This window comes from Takifugu flavidus, chromosome 18 (assembly GCF_003711565.1).
Source record: "Takifugu flavidus isolate HTHZ2018 chromosome 18, ASM371156v2, whole genome shotgun sequence".
Taxonomy (NCBI): Eukaryota; Metazoa; Chordata; class Actinopteri; order Tetraodontiformes; family Tetraodontidae; genus Takifugu; species Takifugu flavidus.
In genome coordinates, this window is record NC_079537.1 from 10,611,934 (window position 1) to 10,629,640 (window position 17,707).

The window sequence follows — 17,707 nt, forward strand, 5'->3', positions numbered from 1 at the left end:
GCATATTAAAGAGATGGTGAAACACCTTTCTGTTTATTATGAACTGTTTCTAAAATGTCAGAGTTCTTTTGATTACACGTGTGCACGGTTCCGGAACCTGCTGCGGCGTTTGAAAACGTAAATAGAGTCTGAGCTAAAACCCAGTCACGATTTGAGTAAAACACCGCCTCCATGCAAACGGAATAATTAGAGTCCCTGTTTAACGCGACACTATGCACTCGGAGCTGGGGAACCTTTGGGGGGGTTGTTCAATGTTTCTTTAAGGAATTGTGCTGAGTTATTTGGTGTATGTCAAGGGGCTGGCAAAGTCTGGAAACTGTCTCCAAAAATAATCTATTTGAGAGGTAAAAGAGAAAGATCAAAGTGTTCAGAAAAGCACATTTTCCCTCTCTCTCTCACTGTTTTTGTCTGATGTTATGGGTCCGTGTTCACCTGCACAAGCACGGGAGAGCAGAGGCTGTTAGTCGTGACACTTGCTTGGAGGCACCTCGAAAGGTCACGATATGTAATATTAACAGCAGGGCACATTTTGAATAATGATAATGGACATTTATTATAGAGGAGCACAAGGGGACCCCTGCAGGGTGTGTTCAGGGTAGACAAGATATGACCCTGGGATGGAGTTCAGGGATAAACACATTAACAACAGGCCTTAATTGTCCCCTCCTGTCATAGGAGGTAAATGTTTCCAAGCTGAGCTGAAGCAGCCAGGAGAAATGAGGCATCATTAAAGGTGAATTTACTTTGAGGCTTTCATCACCTCCTTGAAAAATGCTCCCTGAAATAACCAGGCCAGATGAATCCATCTTAAAACAACTTTACCAGTAACCAGTTAGAGGAAGGACAAAGGGCTCTAAGAGAGATGGCTACTGGCGTGAAGGTAGAGGCGCAACCTCAAACAGACAAAAAGAAGCCAGTAAGGACAGACAGTGAATCAGGGGAGTCAAAGGCTGAGCAGGAGAAGATCAGAAGACATTCTTGAACAACGCTCTTCCCACACTGGCAAAGTTGCCTCATCTTGAGAGGACTGGCAGTCCTGTGAGTCACAGCAGATGGGCAGCAATGGCGAGTGATAATGGAGGTACAGCAACAAGTATTAGTGGTGAAACTCTGCTGCTTCATCCCATCTGTCAAGACGCCACTATTGTTCAGCTGAAGCCAGATTTACAGCCGAACCTTTAAAAAGGGAAGAAGACACGAAAGAGCAACAGTGGCAGTGATCCTTGTGATTTGCAGCGAGAAATACCAAACCCAGGAAAAAGATATGACTGCAATAACTGCATTATAACTACATTATAAGGCATCAAGAGCAGACTGTCAGGTGTTCACTTACTTGACCATAATACTTGGGAAATTAGATTAAAATGACCATTTTATTTGAGATATACATTTTAAAACCTCAGTTTCATGTACCTAGAAAACTCCCATGAAGCTGCTGCGAACACACAGAGAGAGACAATGAAGTCTGCATGATCGGGTTGGTTTAGCTATTTGCATTTAAATAAAAGAGCTAAATGGCTCTCGCTGCAGCCGTATTACTGAGTGATATTTCCGTGGGTGCTTCAGGCGTTTCCCTGATATTCTTCTGTGCAATAGATTGGGTTTTGATGGTGTTTAGTTCATGGAGTGAACTGAAATCTGCCCTTAAAGCCACCTCATTGAGATGCTCGCGAGGGAAAAACTCTCCGAGAGCTTCATGCACCCGGATCACATGTCATAAAGCACGAATATATGCAGCAGCTCCTGCGACGGTCTGTGCAAAGACAGGCACAGAAATTGAGACCTTTATTGAAGTACAGGGTCACCCAATTATTCTGCAGTCAGAGCACATCCAAGCATTTAATCTACATTATATTCATATAGGTTTGAACATGACTTACATACAATTGGTGCAAAGCAAGACACGTGACAGGATTAAATCATAACTCCAGTTCTGGTATTTTGTTTTCTCCAGGATTGCTGCTTATTAATTAAAGTTTAATTCCACCCACAATGTTTCTTTTCAGACATAACATCAAAGACAAGTGACGGGCCCGAGGGTCTTTGTGCTGAAATGGAAGGAGATAACTGTAGCCACTAGAAAAGGAGATACCTACTGCAAAGGATGCATTGCTATCATTTTATTTAGAGGACGCAAAAAATGGCTATGGCTCTCGCTAAACCAGGTTTTTCTTTACAATCTCTGAAGCCTTTACATCTGGTTAAACAATGACTTTAATAACTTCCACAAGATCTCTGAATCTACTGATGGCGCACAACTTGTCATGACTGCGTGTCACTTCCTTTCAAGGAAATACAGCGACAAAGCAAGAAGGGAAGCACGAACCGAAGGAGCCGAAACATTGGATGAGTACTTACAAAGCAGAAGAAAATGTTTTCACTTTATGTCATATCTGACGAGTCACATCAATAAAGTGAGGTGAAGTGAAGCGGAGGAGGACAGGCTGACATTTGATCGATGATGACTTGTGAACCCATGGGGGACAACACTACCTGCATGCACGCCCTGAGTCACTGCACTTGCGTCGCCTCCTCCTCTCTCCCTTCTTTTTTTCTGATTCCTTTGCCGTGCTGTCGGATAAAGCCCCTGTCTCAGTCAGACACGTCTTCTTTTTGTTGTTTTTTTTTTTTTTGCCTTGATAGCTTGGCAACGATATCTTTTAGACGGTTCCAGCTCTGGTGAAGTCGTGTTAAAATGCTGCGCAACACTTGCAACATCCCCTGCGGCCGATCCGCAAGCCTATAGAGAAACTAATCCTTTTATACTCCCGAGAACTGTCAGGTGAGGGGGAGGGAGGCTTCTGCATGTCACCGTGTCTGTTTCACATGAGGATCAATGTTCTCGCTTTTAATAGATGTGCACATTTGAATTTGATCAGCTGAATTTCACCTCAAAGAGATGAAACGGAAGAGGTCAAAGGTGATAGGATGCTCCGATATCTGAGAGGGTCATTTCACCTGTTGAAGAGAGATTTTGAACTGAAACTTCTCTGTTAGTAGCTTGAACAGAAATGGAGGTAAAAAAAGTTTCAGTTCCTCCAATTTCCTTTTGAAAGGCTTCTGATTTCAGCAGTCTCATGGTAGCGAGTGTGGTTGTGCCTCCGGCCGACCCTGTTGGGGATTTTTAGATTGTGAGGATTGCTTCCATGTCGCTCTGCGTCCTGCCTGATTGTCGCTGGCTTTCTCTTCCTGGCAGTGTTTGACCTTGGCAGGTTTCCTCATGGTGAAAGTTGCCCAACGTGAAAGACCAGGGTCCCGGTGCTCACAGATAAGGATGAGGGGAAAAAAGCGTGAGTAGACTGAAAAATGAGACTTGTTCTTTCTACAGGTTACGTCATAAAAGTGACATCCAGAAAGCACATTTAAACCATCTTAACTTGTGTTTCCATGACCTACAGTATCTAAACAAATTTACACAGAGAACAAAAGCAACAGTAGACTTGGGGAATGGGTCGGTCCAGACACTACGTGCCCATCGGGAGAGTGGCCAGTCTGCCTGTTTGATGGACTGTTTTAGAGTTCTTTGTGCTAAATGGGAAATGGAGATGGTATGATGACGGTGAATCCCATCAGAAGGTTGCAGTGGAAGGAGAGCGGTGGCTGCTCAGATCTCCTCTATGGAGTCGGCTGGAACCAGTCCTCTCTTCTTCCCGCTGCTCAGTTTCAGAAACGTCTCACCATCTTCTAACTTCCCCACGCAGATCTGAGGAGAACAGAGAGTTGCTCCACTGAGGGAATATCCAAGACATATTCATCATTACCCAGAAAGACCCGAGAACAATCCTTCACATCTCTCTAGGAACATGTGAAACCTGTTAAAAGACAGTAGATAATGACGGGAATGATGTGGCCTTCCAGGCCTTTGATGAGCACCCCACAGCCAGGATGCACGAAGCGTTCCCCCACTGATGGCTGGGACCGACTCCAACCCCCTGCCACTGGGCTCAGGATTAATACCGCAAATAGATGAAACCCTTTCATCAGGAACTAGAGCGCCAACGATTATTCGACTAATAGAAGATGAATGACTAAACTGATTATTTGATCAAAAGAAAATGAGCAGCTATTTTCAGAGGTGATTTTCAAAATTTTGTCAACATGATGAGAATGAGTGAAGGAATTATGACATATGCGTGCCTGCGATTCTCTCACGGCCATATGTCCTCTCTCTCGGTTGCCTGGCAGACCCTGGACAACCCTCCACACACGCTCTCCTGGGCGAACCCTCTGCACAAAATTGGATGGGAAGAATCCAACTCTGTCCCCACTCTTACCCTGAGAGTCACAGCAAACAACACAATCAGGCGACATTTTAAACGTTACGGGTGGACTTTCACGCATTTAGTTCAAAATTCATCCTCATTAATGAATGTGAAATGTTATTACAACTATGAATATCATAAACATTAAAACACCTTAAAAAGCTAATATTTCTTCACCTTTTAACACAGAAAGACGTTTCATTGAGTGATATTACGTGGAGCAAACACAGTTTAACACAGGTACCTCTTTTACACAGGTCCAACACACTTTATTTTAGTAATAAGCCCACATTTCATAAATTACACACAATTTAAAGCTTGTTTTAAGCAGCGGTACTTAATCATTGCTGTTTTGCTTCAGCTAAATACAGAGTGATAAACATTCTGTTCTGCTCTTACACTCAGTCTGAGAGCATCTTTCTTTCCTCTTATACACACATGCACACACATGCAACCCCCCCCCCCCCCCCCCCCCACACACACACACACACATTTTCATTGGGAGCAAATGAAGCTGACTCAATAAAGAGCCCTTTGTGGAGGAGACATTAGTGAAGTTCAATCATTTCCAGAGAAAATTATGTTCTATTTCTGTCTAAAGCAGCCTGCATGTTTATGACATGCAAATATGGAGCAGGTGTTACACAATAATAGCTTAATTTAAAGACACACACACACACACACACATATGCACACGCACACACACGCAAACACACATTAAAAACACAAGAACGCAAGACATGTAGATGTTAGCAAACGATTTATTACCCACCTTCCACCACTCTTCATTAGAGTCATCAATGACCTGCACTCGATCGCCAGGACTGAAGGACAGAAGACAAAAGAGAAGATGTAAAAAAGGAGTGCAAGCGGGAGGTGATGGAGGGGTGGAGGTGAAGTGGACAGAAGATAAGACGTGAGCAGAGGGTGGAGATGAATTGGTTGAGCGTGGTGAACAATGAAAGACAGAAACAGTAGAGCCAGAGCAGGGACAGATAGCTTTATCAGGCTGTCACATGAAGCTGTTGTATCTACAGCTGCGGAGGTCAAAATGTGAACAAACGCGTGTCTCTCGACCGACAAGATAGAAAGGTCCACGTGGAAAATGACCCTGTGATGCTTGAAGCGATGATGAAGGTGGAACCTGTTCTGTAGCAAACCTGGTCTGCATGCTAATGATGCTTGTGCTTCATGAGAATTACCCATGTATGCAAAGCGCCTCTGTCCCAAAAACACACAGACGAAAAGCTGCCCTTATTATATTCCTGCACATTGTGTCTCCAGAATGTCGCTTCTAACGACTCTTTATTCTTAATATTTATGCCGGTAATCTCATGCGGGAGAAGTGTGTTTCATTGATTTATTCATTTTTCGTTGTTTGGTGCTATGACAAGAATAAATCTTGGGGTGATTTTGTTAGATGTGTAATTTTCTAGCTTTTACTAGGACACAGGCTTGACATCTTTCTCTTATTTGCACACTGAACAAAAGTGAATTTATGATTGATGGAATCTAACATATGTGTGTATCATGTGCCGATCCAAAGCTGTACAAACGATCTAGCACAGAGAATTGTGATACATGTGTTTATTAAATCATTAAGATACAATTGCCACAGTGAAACAAGATACCCGTTAATTCCTAATATGTATGAAGAAAAATTGATTATCTGCATTTTCAAAATGAGCCCTCACATCCTTTACCCCCTTTTTAGTGCTAGTTCTACCCCTTCCTTGCCCTATTTTAGAGGTCTTGCTTCTACATGTGGATATTTCTGGCTGTGCCTGGGTCTCCCATCGTCTGTATAACAACCCTGCCACGTTCATGCCATCTCTCCTCATGTTCTTTCATCTCTCACCCTGTTGGGGACACAGCTCAGTTTCTAGTGCCACAAAGGGACAGCAATGATGGCCTTTGCGTTTATTATTAGTTGTCCTTAAGGGCACCTCATCACTGTCCTCTGCAGATGGTGCAGACAGTTTCGCCAGAACAACAAGTGGGGCAAAACACAGAGGGGAAAAAACAGACAAAGCAAGTGCATGCATGTACGTTAGGAAAAAAAACAGAATGACACATCCATGAAGACCAATATGGGCACACACATTTTGGAACAAGCTCTCTTTATCTTTTACTCACTGAAGTTCCAGGTCATTCTGTTCCTGAGGCAGAAACCTGTAGAGTGCTACATAGGTGTGAATAGAGTGGACTTCAATGCGCTTGGGCACCTGGATACAGGAAGACAGCGGAGGAACTGAGGTAGAATATTGTGAGCAGCCCAACGTGTTGTTCGTGTTGGCACAGGTTGATTAAAACAGGCCGTACCTTCACGCTGCTCTCCTCCGCAGCAGTCTGAGCTTGTGTGCCGGGCTCTTCTTCTTCTTTCTCAGCGTCGGTGCTGCAGACAGCAGCATCTGGAGCTGCGGGGGGAAAGAACATTCCTGCTTGTGTGGAAGCAGACATATGGACCTACCAGACATGGACATGTGTGCGTCCACATGGATACGTGAGGGTGTTTACCTGCTGCCTCTTGACTGTGCTCCTCCTCCACGCTGAACTGTCTCCTCTGCTCACTCTCCTCACCCCCCTCCCCCTTATCACAACAGAAAATAGGTAAAATAACAGGTAACAGGTGAGTATAAAATGCTTGGAGAGTGAGCTTTTTCCCTTTTTAAAACAATCCTGCCCTAAATCAGTCGCCACAGCGCGTGTCTCAGTAATTCTCAGCCTACGTAAACTGACTTACAAACATGACCTATATACCGTTTAAGGAACAGAGAGGGACACAGGGACCAGCATCATCCATTATACTCACCATACGCCCCAGCACTCGCGTCAAACTTCACTATCTGCTGAGTGGGGTTTAACTACTGGACTAACACAACGACCTTGAGTGAGAGGATTTAAAACACAGTTTTGTGTTTTCGACGATAATCTCTTGAACTCTTTTGGCTTTGATTTCTGACAGTTTATCTTTCGCTTCAGGACTGATGGCTGCACTTCCTTTACAGATACGGCGGAAAAGGGGCATTTTTGGCGGTCAGGGCTGTTAGAAGCAGCTCAAACTACTGCAAATGTTGAAGGACCCCGCTGTCCTCCACCCCCGGGTAATGGGTGCACGATGACATCATACCACACTGCGAGTGGGTGACTCAGACAAACTGCCAAAACTGGAGCGGCTCATCTGCGCCAAGGACGTCCCATAGCGCAAGGCAGCGTACACTGGGTCCACACGTATCCGCGCCGTCTCTAAAATCAAAGTCAAACGTGCAGGCATGAACAAGTGATGTGCCCTCCCCCCCACACACACACACACGCCCACCATCCTTTGTTTACTTTACTTAGAAATATGGTTAAAACAACTCATGCAGGGACACAGGTCCACACACCCTTAATTATCACTGTGCCAGTCTGCAGGAACCATTCCTGAACCTGACTGACCCAGTTAAGAGCTTTTAGAGGGCGGCAGCCAACAGTTAAAAAGATACCAAGACATTCCAGTAACTCTGTGATGCACTGGTGAGAGATGAGTCTTATTTAGAGAACCATGGCACAGCTGCAGTGCAGCTGCAGGGAGAGCTGAAATATGGTAGTGCTGGTCTTCCCTCTACATCCATCCATATACACACACGTGATGAAAGTCTTTGTACGCTCATGACATTGGTGAAAAATTCAACAGGAACGCTGAAAACAGAAATTCTGCAGCTTGAGCGGATATTTCAGAGCCGACAAAGCTGCTTTGAACTGAAGTGTGATGCAGATACTGATAAATACTCTTCTTTAATAAGTATTTACTTTGATAGATGGCCTTTTTAGAATAAACAGGTTAAGTAAATGTAAGACTTCTTAAAACTTTCAAGACTAAATGACATTTTAATGATTTATAAACCATCCATTCATCCATCTTCTACTGCTTTTCCCCTGACAGGTTTGTGGGGAATTCTAAACAGTATTACATAAATTATTTGTAGAATACGTCAGGACCAATTGGATATTTAATTGCAATTTTTTCTGATTTCACTCTCAGCTGACCAGCGGTCTGAGCTGATTGCTTTATCGTTTCTAACCTGATCGAGAAAGAATACATGGAAGTGACACCAACTCAAGCAAAACAGAGGAGCTACAGCTACATTTAACGTTAACCAGCTCCAACAGTAGAAACAACCAAATGTGACCGGTTGGACTTTTTATGGATCTGATCTGTTTTCAAGCATCTTCTATGTGAAATATGAGTGATCGTTATGTCACTGGGAGCTAATTATGACTCAGACTAAACAGAAAAGAGGTGACTGTAATTGTTTATTAAGCTTTAAACATTCAAGCACTAGGGCCAGACAATAAATTCGTACTGTGCATCAGGCCAACGATACACCGTACAGATCAGAAACAGAAACGCTGGAACTTATAAATATTTATTTCATGTTCTTTGCAGGTGCTGCCCATCCAGCAGCCCCCAAGAGAGAATGAATTTGTTCATCCTCTCTGGATTTTTCTATTTCATGGTCCACATACACCAGGTGTACTGGACAGCTTTATGACAGTCTCAGAAAGCTTAAAATAACCACAAGACCAAAGCGCACATGGAAATAATAACGTGCATGCACATTTGGAGTCTGCTCACCTTGGCTCGGCTGGACTTCCTTGACGACAGACAATTGGTCATTGATGAGCATTGGTGAGCTAAAGTTTCGCTTGAACGCTCCAGACTAATGGATGAGAGGAGAAAGGAGAATATTTTAAGCCTCCATTACTTCCTGTTTATAGGCTGAGCTTCTGGAAGAAAGTGGCTCCATGTGGTGCCTTAAGGACTTTAAAAGCCTCATTTGAAATTACTGAATCAGAACGAAACACTGGTAGCTGTGAGACCCCCAATACACAAACAAACAAACAAACTAATTTTGAATTTAAAAGATCCTTTGCTGTCGGAACAATGAAATCGATCAGCCACTTACAGCGGACATGTGACTGTACGTCCACACGCCTGTTATTTCACAGTAAATTAAACACAGCAAGTGTTTTCAGCTATGACTCCGTTTATCTTTGCCTGGCAAATGAGCCGCTCATATTGTCATATTATATTGGAGAGAGAAAAAGAGAGAGAGAGAGAGACAGAGAGAGACAGTAGCTCAAAGGCAGCAGGTGCTATTATGATGAGGAGTGCGGGGAGATGTTGTTTGCCTACTGACCTCCCTGTCACTCCCTTGTCTCAGACAGGGTCAGCCTAACAATGGTGATTCCATTTATTTTATGCTAACGCTAGAATACGAGCCCAAACTATCCACATGAAACCACTTGCTTTTCAGCAGGGTGAATAATACACGCTGTGGTCTCCCACCTAATGTAACAAATATGAATTTTGACAGCTTATATATCCAGACGAGTGAATAATACAACATAAGCTTATCTGCACCTTCCCATGACATGGCTGCTGCGACAGTTCGGACGTGCACCAAAGGTGAGCAGCTATCTTGCATGTTTTACAACGCAGAGCCTGTTTGGAGTTCCCTGCAGAGAAGGAGAGCAGATGATTTAGATGGAGGAGGCCGCGCACAGCTGGCAAGACGAGAAAAGTGTTGATGAACAAAGGTAGAGAAGTAATAAAGAGCTGTCCAAACTTCATCAACCCACTGTGGCGCTGACAGCAGAGACAGATTCATAACTGACGTCTCCCCTTCTATAGCAAACTGCAGAGATTTCAACCCAGCAGGGCCGATTTCAATTAAAAGCCAATCTGGCATACAGCTGTTTGGTTTATTTCATATTTGTCTTAGTGATAAGAAGTGATATGAACCCAACTGAGGATTGAGTTTTCTCTACATTTCATTTTATTTTCTATATGTTACAACTCAAAGGTTGAATCTTTTTTCTCCTCCACAACCAAGAATCTCATTGAAGTTTTCATAGAGGGGATCACAAAGAGCAACTCAACAAACACAGCGACTTAATAACAAAGGTGTGTTTCTGAAGAGAAAAGGGGTCCCAGAGGCTGAGTTTGTGCAGAACAGACAGGCTGGACAACACTATTTCATCTCATCAGGCTCTTACACATGAAACACAGTCAATAACAGTTTCCTCAAACTTATAAACATCAACAGGCACAAGGACTTGATTAAAAAAGCTCCTAAAGATGTTGGAACACGTGTGAAAAGTGTTTTGATGTTGCTCCTGTTTAGGGAGCGCCTGTGCTGTATTTATTACCTGTTTTCTTTCCCTCAAAATATTAATTGTGGTCATAAAACACAGCCGCTAATTACTTTAGAGGTTCTCACTTTAACAAACACCATTAAGGTGTAATTTAATTCACTTGTGTTATGTAGTACATAAACACTGAAATAAACACATAAACACATGAGCACTGAAAGCTCAGATTTTAAATATCAAAAGCTAAATGAATGAATGAATGCGGATCTAGGAAGTAGAATGAGGCTCCTTACCCACTATCGTGTTCATGCAGTGCTGACAGTTGGTGGGTTTGCGAAAGACGTGGTCCTGGAAGCAGTGGGTGATCTGGGGGTGGGGAGGCTTGGCGGGCAGTGACGGAGACAGGCTGAGAGAAGGGGAGTGGGATGAGATGGAGGGGTTGGGGCTGACAGACGGAGAAATGGATGGCGAGCGGTTGTTTACAAGAGGAGAACCGGGCAGAAGCGGAGGAGAAGGAGGTGGTGGGTCAGTGATGAAATCCGGAGGCATGCGAGCATCGCTGAAGGACCTCTGGAAGAAGTTCTCCACACTTTTGCTGCGCATCATGGTCTTAAAGGAGAGCGAGCGCTTGAGTTGCTGGAGCTGCATTGGCGGAGAGAAAGAAAAAAGGTCACAAAAAGACAATCAAGAATAGCGCGCCACATCTGGGAGTAATAACAAACGTCCAACACACCCTCAGGACAAAATAAGCAATATCCCAACATCTATAAAATCAACACTCTCCTCTCATCTGTACCATGAAGGCAATGGGAGACTCATAAAATCTAATATCGCCTCACAAGGAAACAACACATTAATTGCAAAACAACATGTTCCCTTTGAGCACGGGCAAAAAGATACGGCTTACACAGAGCAGTGTTGTGATTAAAAGGTAAGTCCTTGGCAGACACAGGAAACATGGCAGTAACAACTATTTTCAGATCTCCTCGTGGGAGCAATTGATGCTGCAGCTTTGCAGCAACATAAAGAGTCAATCAATCTCATGATGGAGGCCAAACAAATGAGTAAACGCAGCATCAGCTGCTGTCAAGTCTGTAAATTGTGCCGTCTGCGGCCATCTCACATTGATTGGCTAGATAAATGCACGTTTCCTGACATTCCCTCCGGCTCTGCGCGCAGATGATGATGCTAGTTTCCCGGAGGATAGGCGGCCATTCATTACTCTGACGTGCAGCGGTGGCGGGGGTTTGTGGCCAAGTCTTCAGGGAAGAATGGATTAACATTAGCGGTGGACACACAGACAAATGATCAGTAAGACACAGACGCTCTGCATGCATGTGCTTTGTCTACCTGCCGCTCTGCGCTTGCTCTGCTCTGCGCCAAACATAATGACCTTATTGGGACATTCTGTTTACAGCTCGCTGTGCCGGGGAATAAGATATGAAAACGCTTTGTCTACTTTTGATTGTGTGAGAGAGACGCAGTGTAAAAGATTATTTGTGCAATTCAGAGCAAATTCAATGCTGTGTCCATGAAAGAGAATCAAAAAAAGGAGTTATTTATGGTGCTTGAACCCAAAACAAGTTCCTAGACATGTACGTTCAGCACTGATGAGGCGGGCAACTTTGTGTCTCCATCACAGCATGTGTTGTCATAGCAACATACTCTTAGAATTGACCTATTAAAGTAGACATGGAAATGTTTCAAAAGCTTGATGAAACTTTCAGACTCTGTCGAGTAATCTTTATGAATGCCTCAGCAGGAACTGTGACACGGTGACGCAGCACAGGGCTTTGACATATATGTCTCTGTTCTGGGTTCTTCATCACATTTGAGTTGAGCCCCTTCAGCCAGATGAGTGCTGCCATCTCACAGCTCCAGCCAGGGCACGTGTCTCATTTACAGCTAATCTAATCATCTGTCAGCGTGCGTCAAACAAAAATCATTCCCATCAGCTTCCAACATTAGTGCGCCATACTTCTGAGCAAAAGCCTTATCGGAATTATTGATCAGTACGTTCTGATCCATGACTGTATCGTGAGGTATTTTTTGGTCACTGATGAGTGAAAGGGGTAGACTTCCCATAACGGCTGTTGTCTTTCCTTTAGCTGTAGTTTGGAAAGGAACAAAGTTCTCTACCAAGAAATCATGATGGCTTTTTTCTGTTGCTTGGATAAATCCGCAGACGTGGCAGCAACAATCAAGCTCTTGCAGTTTTTCTTTGAGCTCTCTCCCTAAAGTTATATTATCATGGTCTCGCATGCAGAACTCTAATATTACTATTTAACAGAGGGACATCAAGGTGGGGGGACATATGCTGTCATAAAAATGCTTTTCCTTTCATCCAGCGTGGTTCCATTACAGTTTAAAGGGACGAGGAGCCAAACTGAGGTATATGAGGGATGTTGTTGCCATCCTGGAGGTCCAGACTGAAGAACAAAGAGTTTGCTTGGGCACGCAACATGCACGAGCATACACTATATTAAAACGCTCCCCATGTAGATACCGCTTCACATCGCAGCAGTAACTGTCATTTGGAAGCTTTAAAGGGCACGCTTTGACAGTCCGCTCTCAGACGTCAGCATTAGCCAATTACATTACTGTAATGTTCAGCCCAGGTGGAACGATGCTATATTTTATTTGGTCCATTTCATTTCCTCTAACATTTTCTCTAGAGTTAGTCTGTTCTCTCTAAAAAAGTGTGCCCAATTCTATTCTTTTCTGCCGCGGTGAACGTCACTGTGTCTGACCTTGTTGTAATGTTTCAGACATTGCTGTGGGTGATAAAGTTTGTCAGTGAAAAGCACAACCCAGATTAAACCTCCTGAGACCAGAACATTCTATAAGTGTATATAAGGCCGCTCGTATGAAGAGACGGTGGCCCAAGAAGTAAAAATACCTTTAAAATGGAACTACAATAAAGAAATACGGGTAAAAAAATCATTGTATAGAGTCTGCAAACAGCTTCTGTTATCATTAGGAAGACAAACTGAACTGTTTTCATGTGCAAATGTTCCCACTTCTGACTAAAGATATTACATATGGCAGCCGAGAAGATGACCGCTCTGAATAAGAGATAAGAGGAGCATAATCGCAGGCTGTTACTATCATTCTGTTCCTACGGCATGTGCACATACACACGTGGTACCAGCACGGACGCGCGGCGCATATCATTTTCACCTCTCCCTGTGGTTGTGAACCACTCCATCGCGCTGCAGTCATTAATACCTTCATCCTAGCACTTTGCTGTAATAAGTGGCAGCTGATAATCCCTGTTTTCTTTCATTCCTAGGTAAATGCAGTGATGCTACGGCCTTCTAGGATTCATTATTCCCATAAGATCACACATTTCCCTCTAGTGTCACATCAATAAGTATCTCAGCACCGAAGGTGTGACATTAATTAATTAGACCCTTGGACCACTATGTGCGTCCTACTCAGCTTCTGGCTCTTCTGCATCACTTGAATTGGCCTGTGGGTTAACTCAGCGGTACGCTTTCTAGAAGGTGACAGTTCTGACACCAGAAACCATCCATTCGTAGCCTGTAGACAATTAGTTACGCTTGAAACACGTGCATAAATTTAGCGGATCAGACACCCTTGTGTCATCTTTGATGCCGTCAGCGTCTCTTGTTTCGGGTTTCAGTTAAACAAGCAGCTGTGTTGATGGAGGACGACACAAGATTCATGGGTACGGGACAGAAATACATCAATGTTTCTGATAGATGTGTGCCTGAGTTCTGTGCTTTCAAATGGAATATTCCAAAAACAACTCTCTGTAAACTTGGCAGGAACTTAACAGGCTGAAACATCTGACCGCGTGAACTTTCCAACTTTTAACCACCAGCGTCTCGATTGAACAAGTTAGCGTGGCTACATTAAAAGGTGCTGCTGAAAAGAAAAACATAGTGTAGCTGCCAGCGTCTCCCATTAGACTTACTGAATGGGAGTCATGTTTGTTATGTTGTCTTGCTTATTGGAAACTACACTGTCGCAGCACTGTTTTGAACCAATTTCCTGTAATGTTTTAAATCGGTAAACACAGGATGAAGCGTAGGCCTATCAAGAAAAGCTAAACTAATCCCTGCTTCACTCCTAAAGTTATTCAGCCTAATTTAGCCTTAATTTGTGAACAAGGCTGAGCGTAAACAAAGTCGGTGCAACTGTGCTTTGTTATTCGCATATTCTAAGCCATCACATTTAGAAATGGATTAAAACATCCAACCAAATTTCCCTGTGCGGTCAGAAGTAACAGTAAAATATCTAAACCCCTCCAAACCTAACACGCAAAATGCACTAACTTGTCATTTAGCTTTTAAAGCTGTGACAAGTTTGGAATTTCACACCAAAGACGGAGCTGGTCACCTCGCATCACTCAGCCGGCTGTGTGCTTAAGTGTTCACACTGAGTGAAGAATCCACAGGGGATATGAGGATGAATCGTGTCATCCTTACGGGCAAAGAGACAAAATCTCACAAATATACAGTGCGCTGTATTCCCACCGGTCTTTACATCTCAATCTTCAGACTCCTTTTGTGTGTTCGCTGTGAATAAAATCTGTTATTCTCTCAAAGAAAGCCTCCCAAAGCAGCCAGCACTCTTCACAATGACACCACTCTCCACATCCAGGGAGGCGATTTGCTGCTGATTGCTCCTCTGGTATCATCTGCTCCATCGCTCATGTTTCTGACAAAAGATATGATGTTGTTGAGAGCAGCCCGAAAATGAGCAGGCGTGACCTTCATGTTCCTGATTTCTGATAAGGATTTAGTGGAGCAGCAGAGCATCTCTGTCTCTTCCTGTCATCCTCATCTAATTAAAACACCACGGAGTCATGGAACGGATTAAGTTTTAATTAGAACCAAAAACTTACGCCCTGTGGCAGATTGTTTTTAATGTCATATAATTTCAGTCGTTTGAGATTCTGGGGACAACACTGGCGTGTTAGAAAGAGAGGAGGACACCACGCCTCATAATCTGGATTATTGGATATTGAAAATGATGTTTTATGTTGGAAAAACTGATTATCCCAAGAGAAGGTCAAAGAACTGGTCATCCGAATGTTAAAGATCCGACTCGTTTGTGGTGTAAATGGTCATGATATGGCACTAATGATGTGAAGATGAACTGCAGCATAAACCAGACGGAATCAACCACAGACAGGGACAATGGACTCGTCCCACTTTCACTTTAAACTTCATAATTGCACACAGAGACGACAACTAATCATCTGAGCTGCAGTCAGCAACGTGTTTGTGTGCGGAGAGAGACGACAAAACAACGACACGGCAGCTGGAACATCGAATAAAGTGTTCAAAAAAATCAAAGGTCTGTTAATTCATCAGTATATGATATCAGAACTGTTAAAGTAACTGATCAGTATTTACATTTTGGGGGGATGCGCGCGCAGAGAAAAAATATGGTAGACAGAGTGACATCAATCCTTACGCATGAGATTACACAGTGACGTCAGCAGAGACTACAAAGCTAAAGTGCTGTTATCACAATGAAATAAAACAAAACACTAATACATCAAGAATCGTATAAAACTAAACCAAGTTACAGACGCAACAGACTTTTCTTGTTGGCTCCACAGTTCTGCGAAGTTCAACTGGACTCTCTAATTTGACGTGTTTAGTGGAATTTGAGCAGGATGTAAGCAACAATTTACGATGATCGTGCTCGGGTGAGAATGTAGGATAGTTTAAGGTGCTCAGAGCTGCGGGTACTCGCCTTGGATGGCATGGGTTGGATGGACGCGGTGCTCGGGGAGCGCTGCAGCTGCGCCTCGCCGCTCTCCATCTCATTGTTCTCCGTCATCATTGATAAGGAGGTGAAAGGAGACGCTCAACCAAGCAAAAATGTTGCACAAACTGTGTCCAGTAGTTAGGAGATGCCCATCTTAATCCATTACAGCTGTGCAGTAGGCTACATATCCACATCACATGGACCTGTGCGCGCGGCGAGGTCGGCGGCTGTTTGCGCTCCACACACCAGTTGCAAGCTTGAATGTTACCTAAAGAATTCTAACCACACGCTCTCTTACACACAGCAGCTATTCTTAAGCAAAGCTGGGACGCGCAGTCAGTAACAGGAGGAAACCGCTGATCTTTTTGCCCGTTGACGCGCACGGAAAAGCTCCAGTGTGGCACAATCCCGCCTGGCAGCTGCCATTAAAGCCTGGGAGTTAAAATATCAACCTAACTTGAAGCTGTGGAAAACTGCGCTGCTGGAGAACGCAGTGAGGTGTTGTAAATCCGGACCCAACAATAATTCTCCACTGTGCACGGACTCTAATTTAAGCTCAAGGCGAGGCACACCTCCCCGTGATCCCGGCGTGCGTGATTGGGGCATCTTCGTTTACAACTCTATTACTCTGGCAAGAAGGATCCACGACTGAGGGCGGGGTTTCATTCTAGAACCGAACACAGAACAATCCTCCTCTGGAGATAAGGCGCCTAATAAAAGGCAACGTTCTTTTTCCGTCCTTCTGTTAAAATAAAGATCCAATTAATTTAAAAGCAGTGTGTGTGTGTGTGTGTGTGTGTGTGTGTGTGTGTGTGTGTGTGTGTGTGTGTGTGTGTGTGTGTGTGTGTGTGCTGCACAGATTGGGAGTTGCATCAGGGACAGGGTTGGTGTTATTTGTAGAAAGCAGCTTGAATAAGGCCAGAGGATTGGTGCCTCTGACTTCAAACTGCAATCTCATTTCCTATCGGGGCTTATCTGCATTCTGAGGTGAATTCCAATTGAGAGTATAGAACAGAGAGAAAGGAGACAGATGCCCCAGGCCTGCGTTTACCTGATGTTGTGACACACAGGAACATTTGGTCCGCATAAAAGCAAAAACACTGCAACGCTGGGGGACAAGGGGAAAAGAAAATCTAACAAATCGGACAAGTTTGACATCAAAGTTTGTGAGCAGGTTTGCTGCTGCCGTGTGGGCGGGTTGTGCTAATATAGGATAGACAGAAGGAGAATAGCCCTGCTATGACCTTAATTACTGCTCCATTCAGACCAAGGCTACAGCAGAGAGCAGAAAAAACACATACTCTGTGAACAAAAAGCCAAGTCAAATGTAGCATGAAGGCATTTGCTGTCAAAAATAGGCAAAAAACATTTTAGTGGGGCTATATCCATCTTCAAATAAAATCACGATATAGAGAACTGCTCAAGGAGGAAAGCATTTAAATTCCCTCCCTGTGCACCACCCACCTTTCATCCTGCGACACCCCAGGTACCGGAACACGGCAGCTAAAAATGAAGACTAAAACAGGGATGAAAAGCGTTGCTCTCTCGGTGGTTTAGAG

The 17,707-nt window shown here is 43.8% G+C and overlaps 1 protein-coding gene across 4 annotated transcripts; it reads right to left on the minus strand.

Moving 5' to 3' along the window:
- Positions 1–1,744: 1,744 nt before the first annotated feature.
- On the minus strand, positions 1,745–17,634 carry LOC130514611 (SH3 and cysteine-rich domain-containing protein 2-like). 4 transcript variants are annotated; one of them, XM_057014262.1, is made up of 12 exons: positions 17,613–17,634; positions 10,884–11,042; positions 10,694–10,806; positions 9,670–9,764; positions 8,881–8,965; positions 7,393–7,508; positions 6,780–6,852; positions 6,585–6,679; positions 6,399–6,487; positions 5,035–5,086; positions 4,138–4,275; positions 1,745–3,703 (listed from the first exon to the last, which is right to left on the minus strand). In XM_057014262.1, exons 2-12 carry the CDS (start codon positions 10,955–10,957, stop codon positions 3,605–3,607), a joined length of 1,029 nt encoding a protein of 342 aa, XP_056870242.1. In that variant the 5' UTR covers positions 10,958–11,042; positions 17,613–17,634; the 3' UTR covers positions 1,745–3,604. The 4 variants fall into 4 exon arrangements, with proteins under 4 accessions (XP_056870242.1, XP_056870241.1, XP_056870240.1 ...); XM_057014261.1 differs by lacking the exon at positions 17,613–17,634 and adding an exon at positions 16,134–16,775; XM_057014260.1 differs by having other exon boundaries at positions 10,694–11,042.
- Between the last annotated feature and the right edge of the window lie 73 nt (positions 17,635–17,707).

What these genes read in the sequence shown, in the direction of transcription:
- LOC130514611 (XM_057014259.1), bottom strand. Translation starts at nt 16,223, where the DNA reads ATGATGACGGAGAACAATGAGATGGAGAGCGGCGAGGCGCAGCTGCAG. An exon ending in AGTCACCCACTCGCAGTGTG is followed by an intron (nt 6,853 to 7,392) that starts GTATGATGTCAT and finishes TGTTGTGATAAG; the next exon opens with GGGGAGGGGGGTGAGGAGAG. An exon ending in CTAATGAAGAGTGGTGGAAG is followed by an intron (nt 4,276 to 5,034) that starts GTGGGTAATAAA and finishes TGTGACTCTCAG; the next exon opens with GGTAAGAGTGGGGACAGAGT.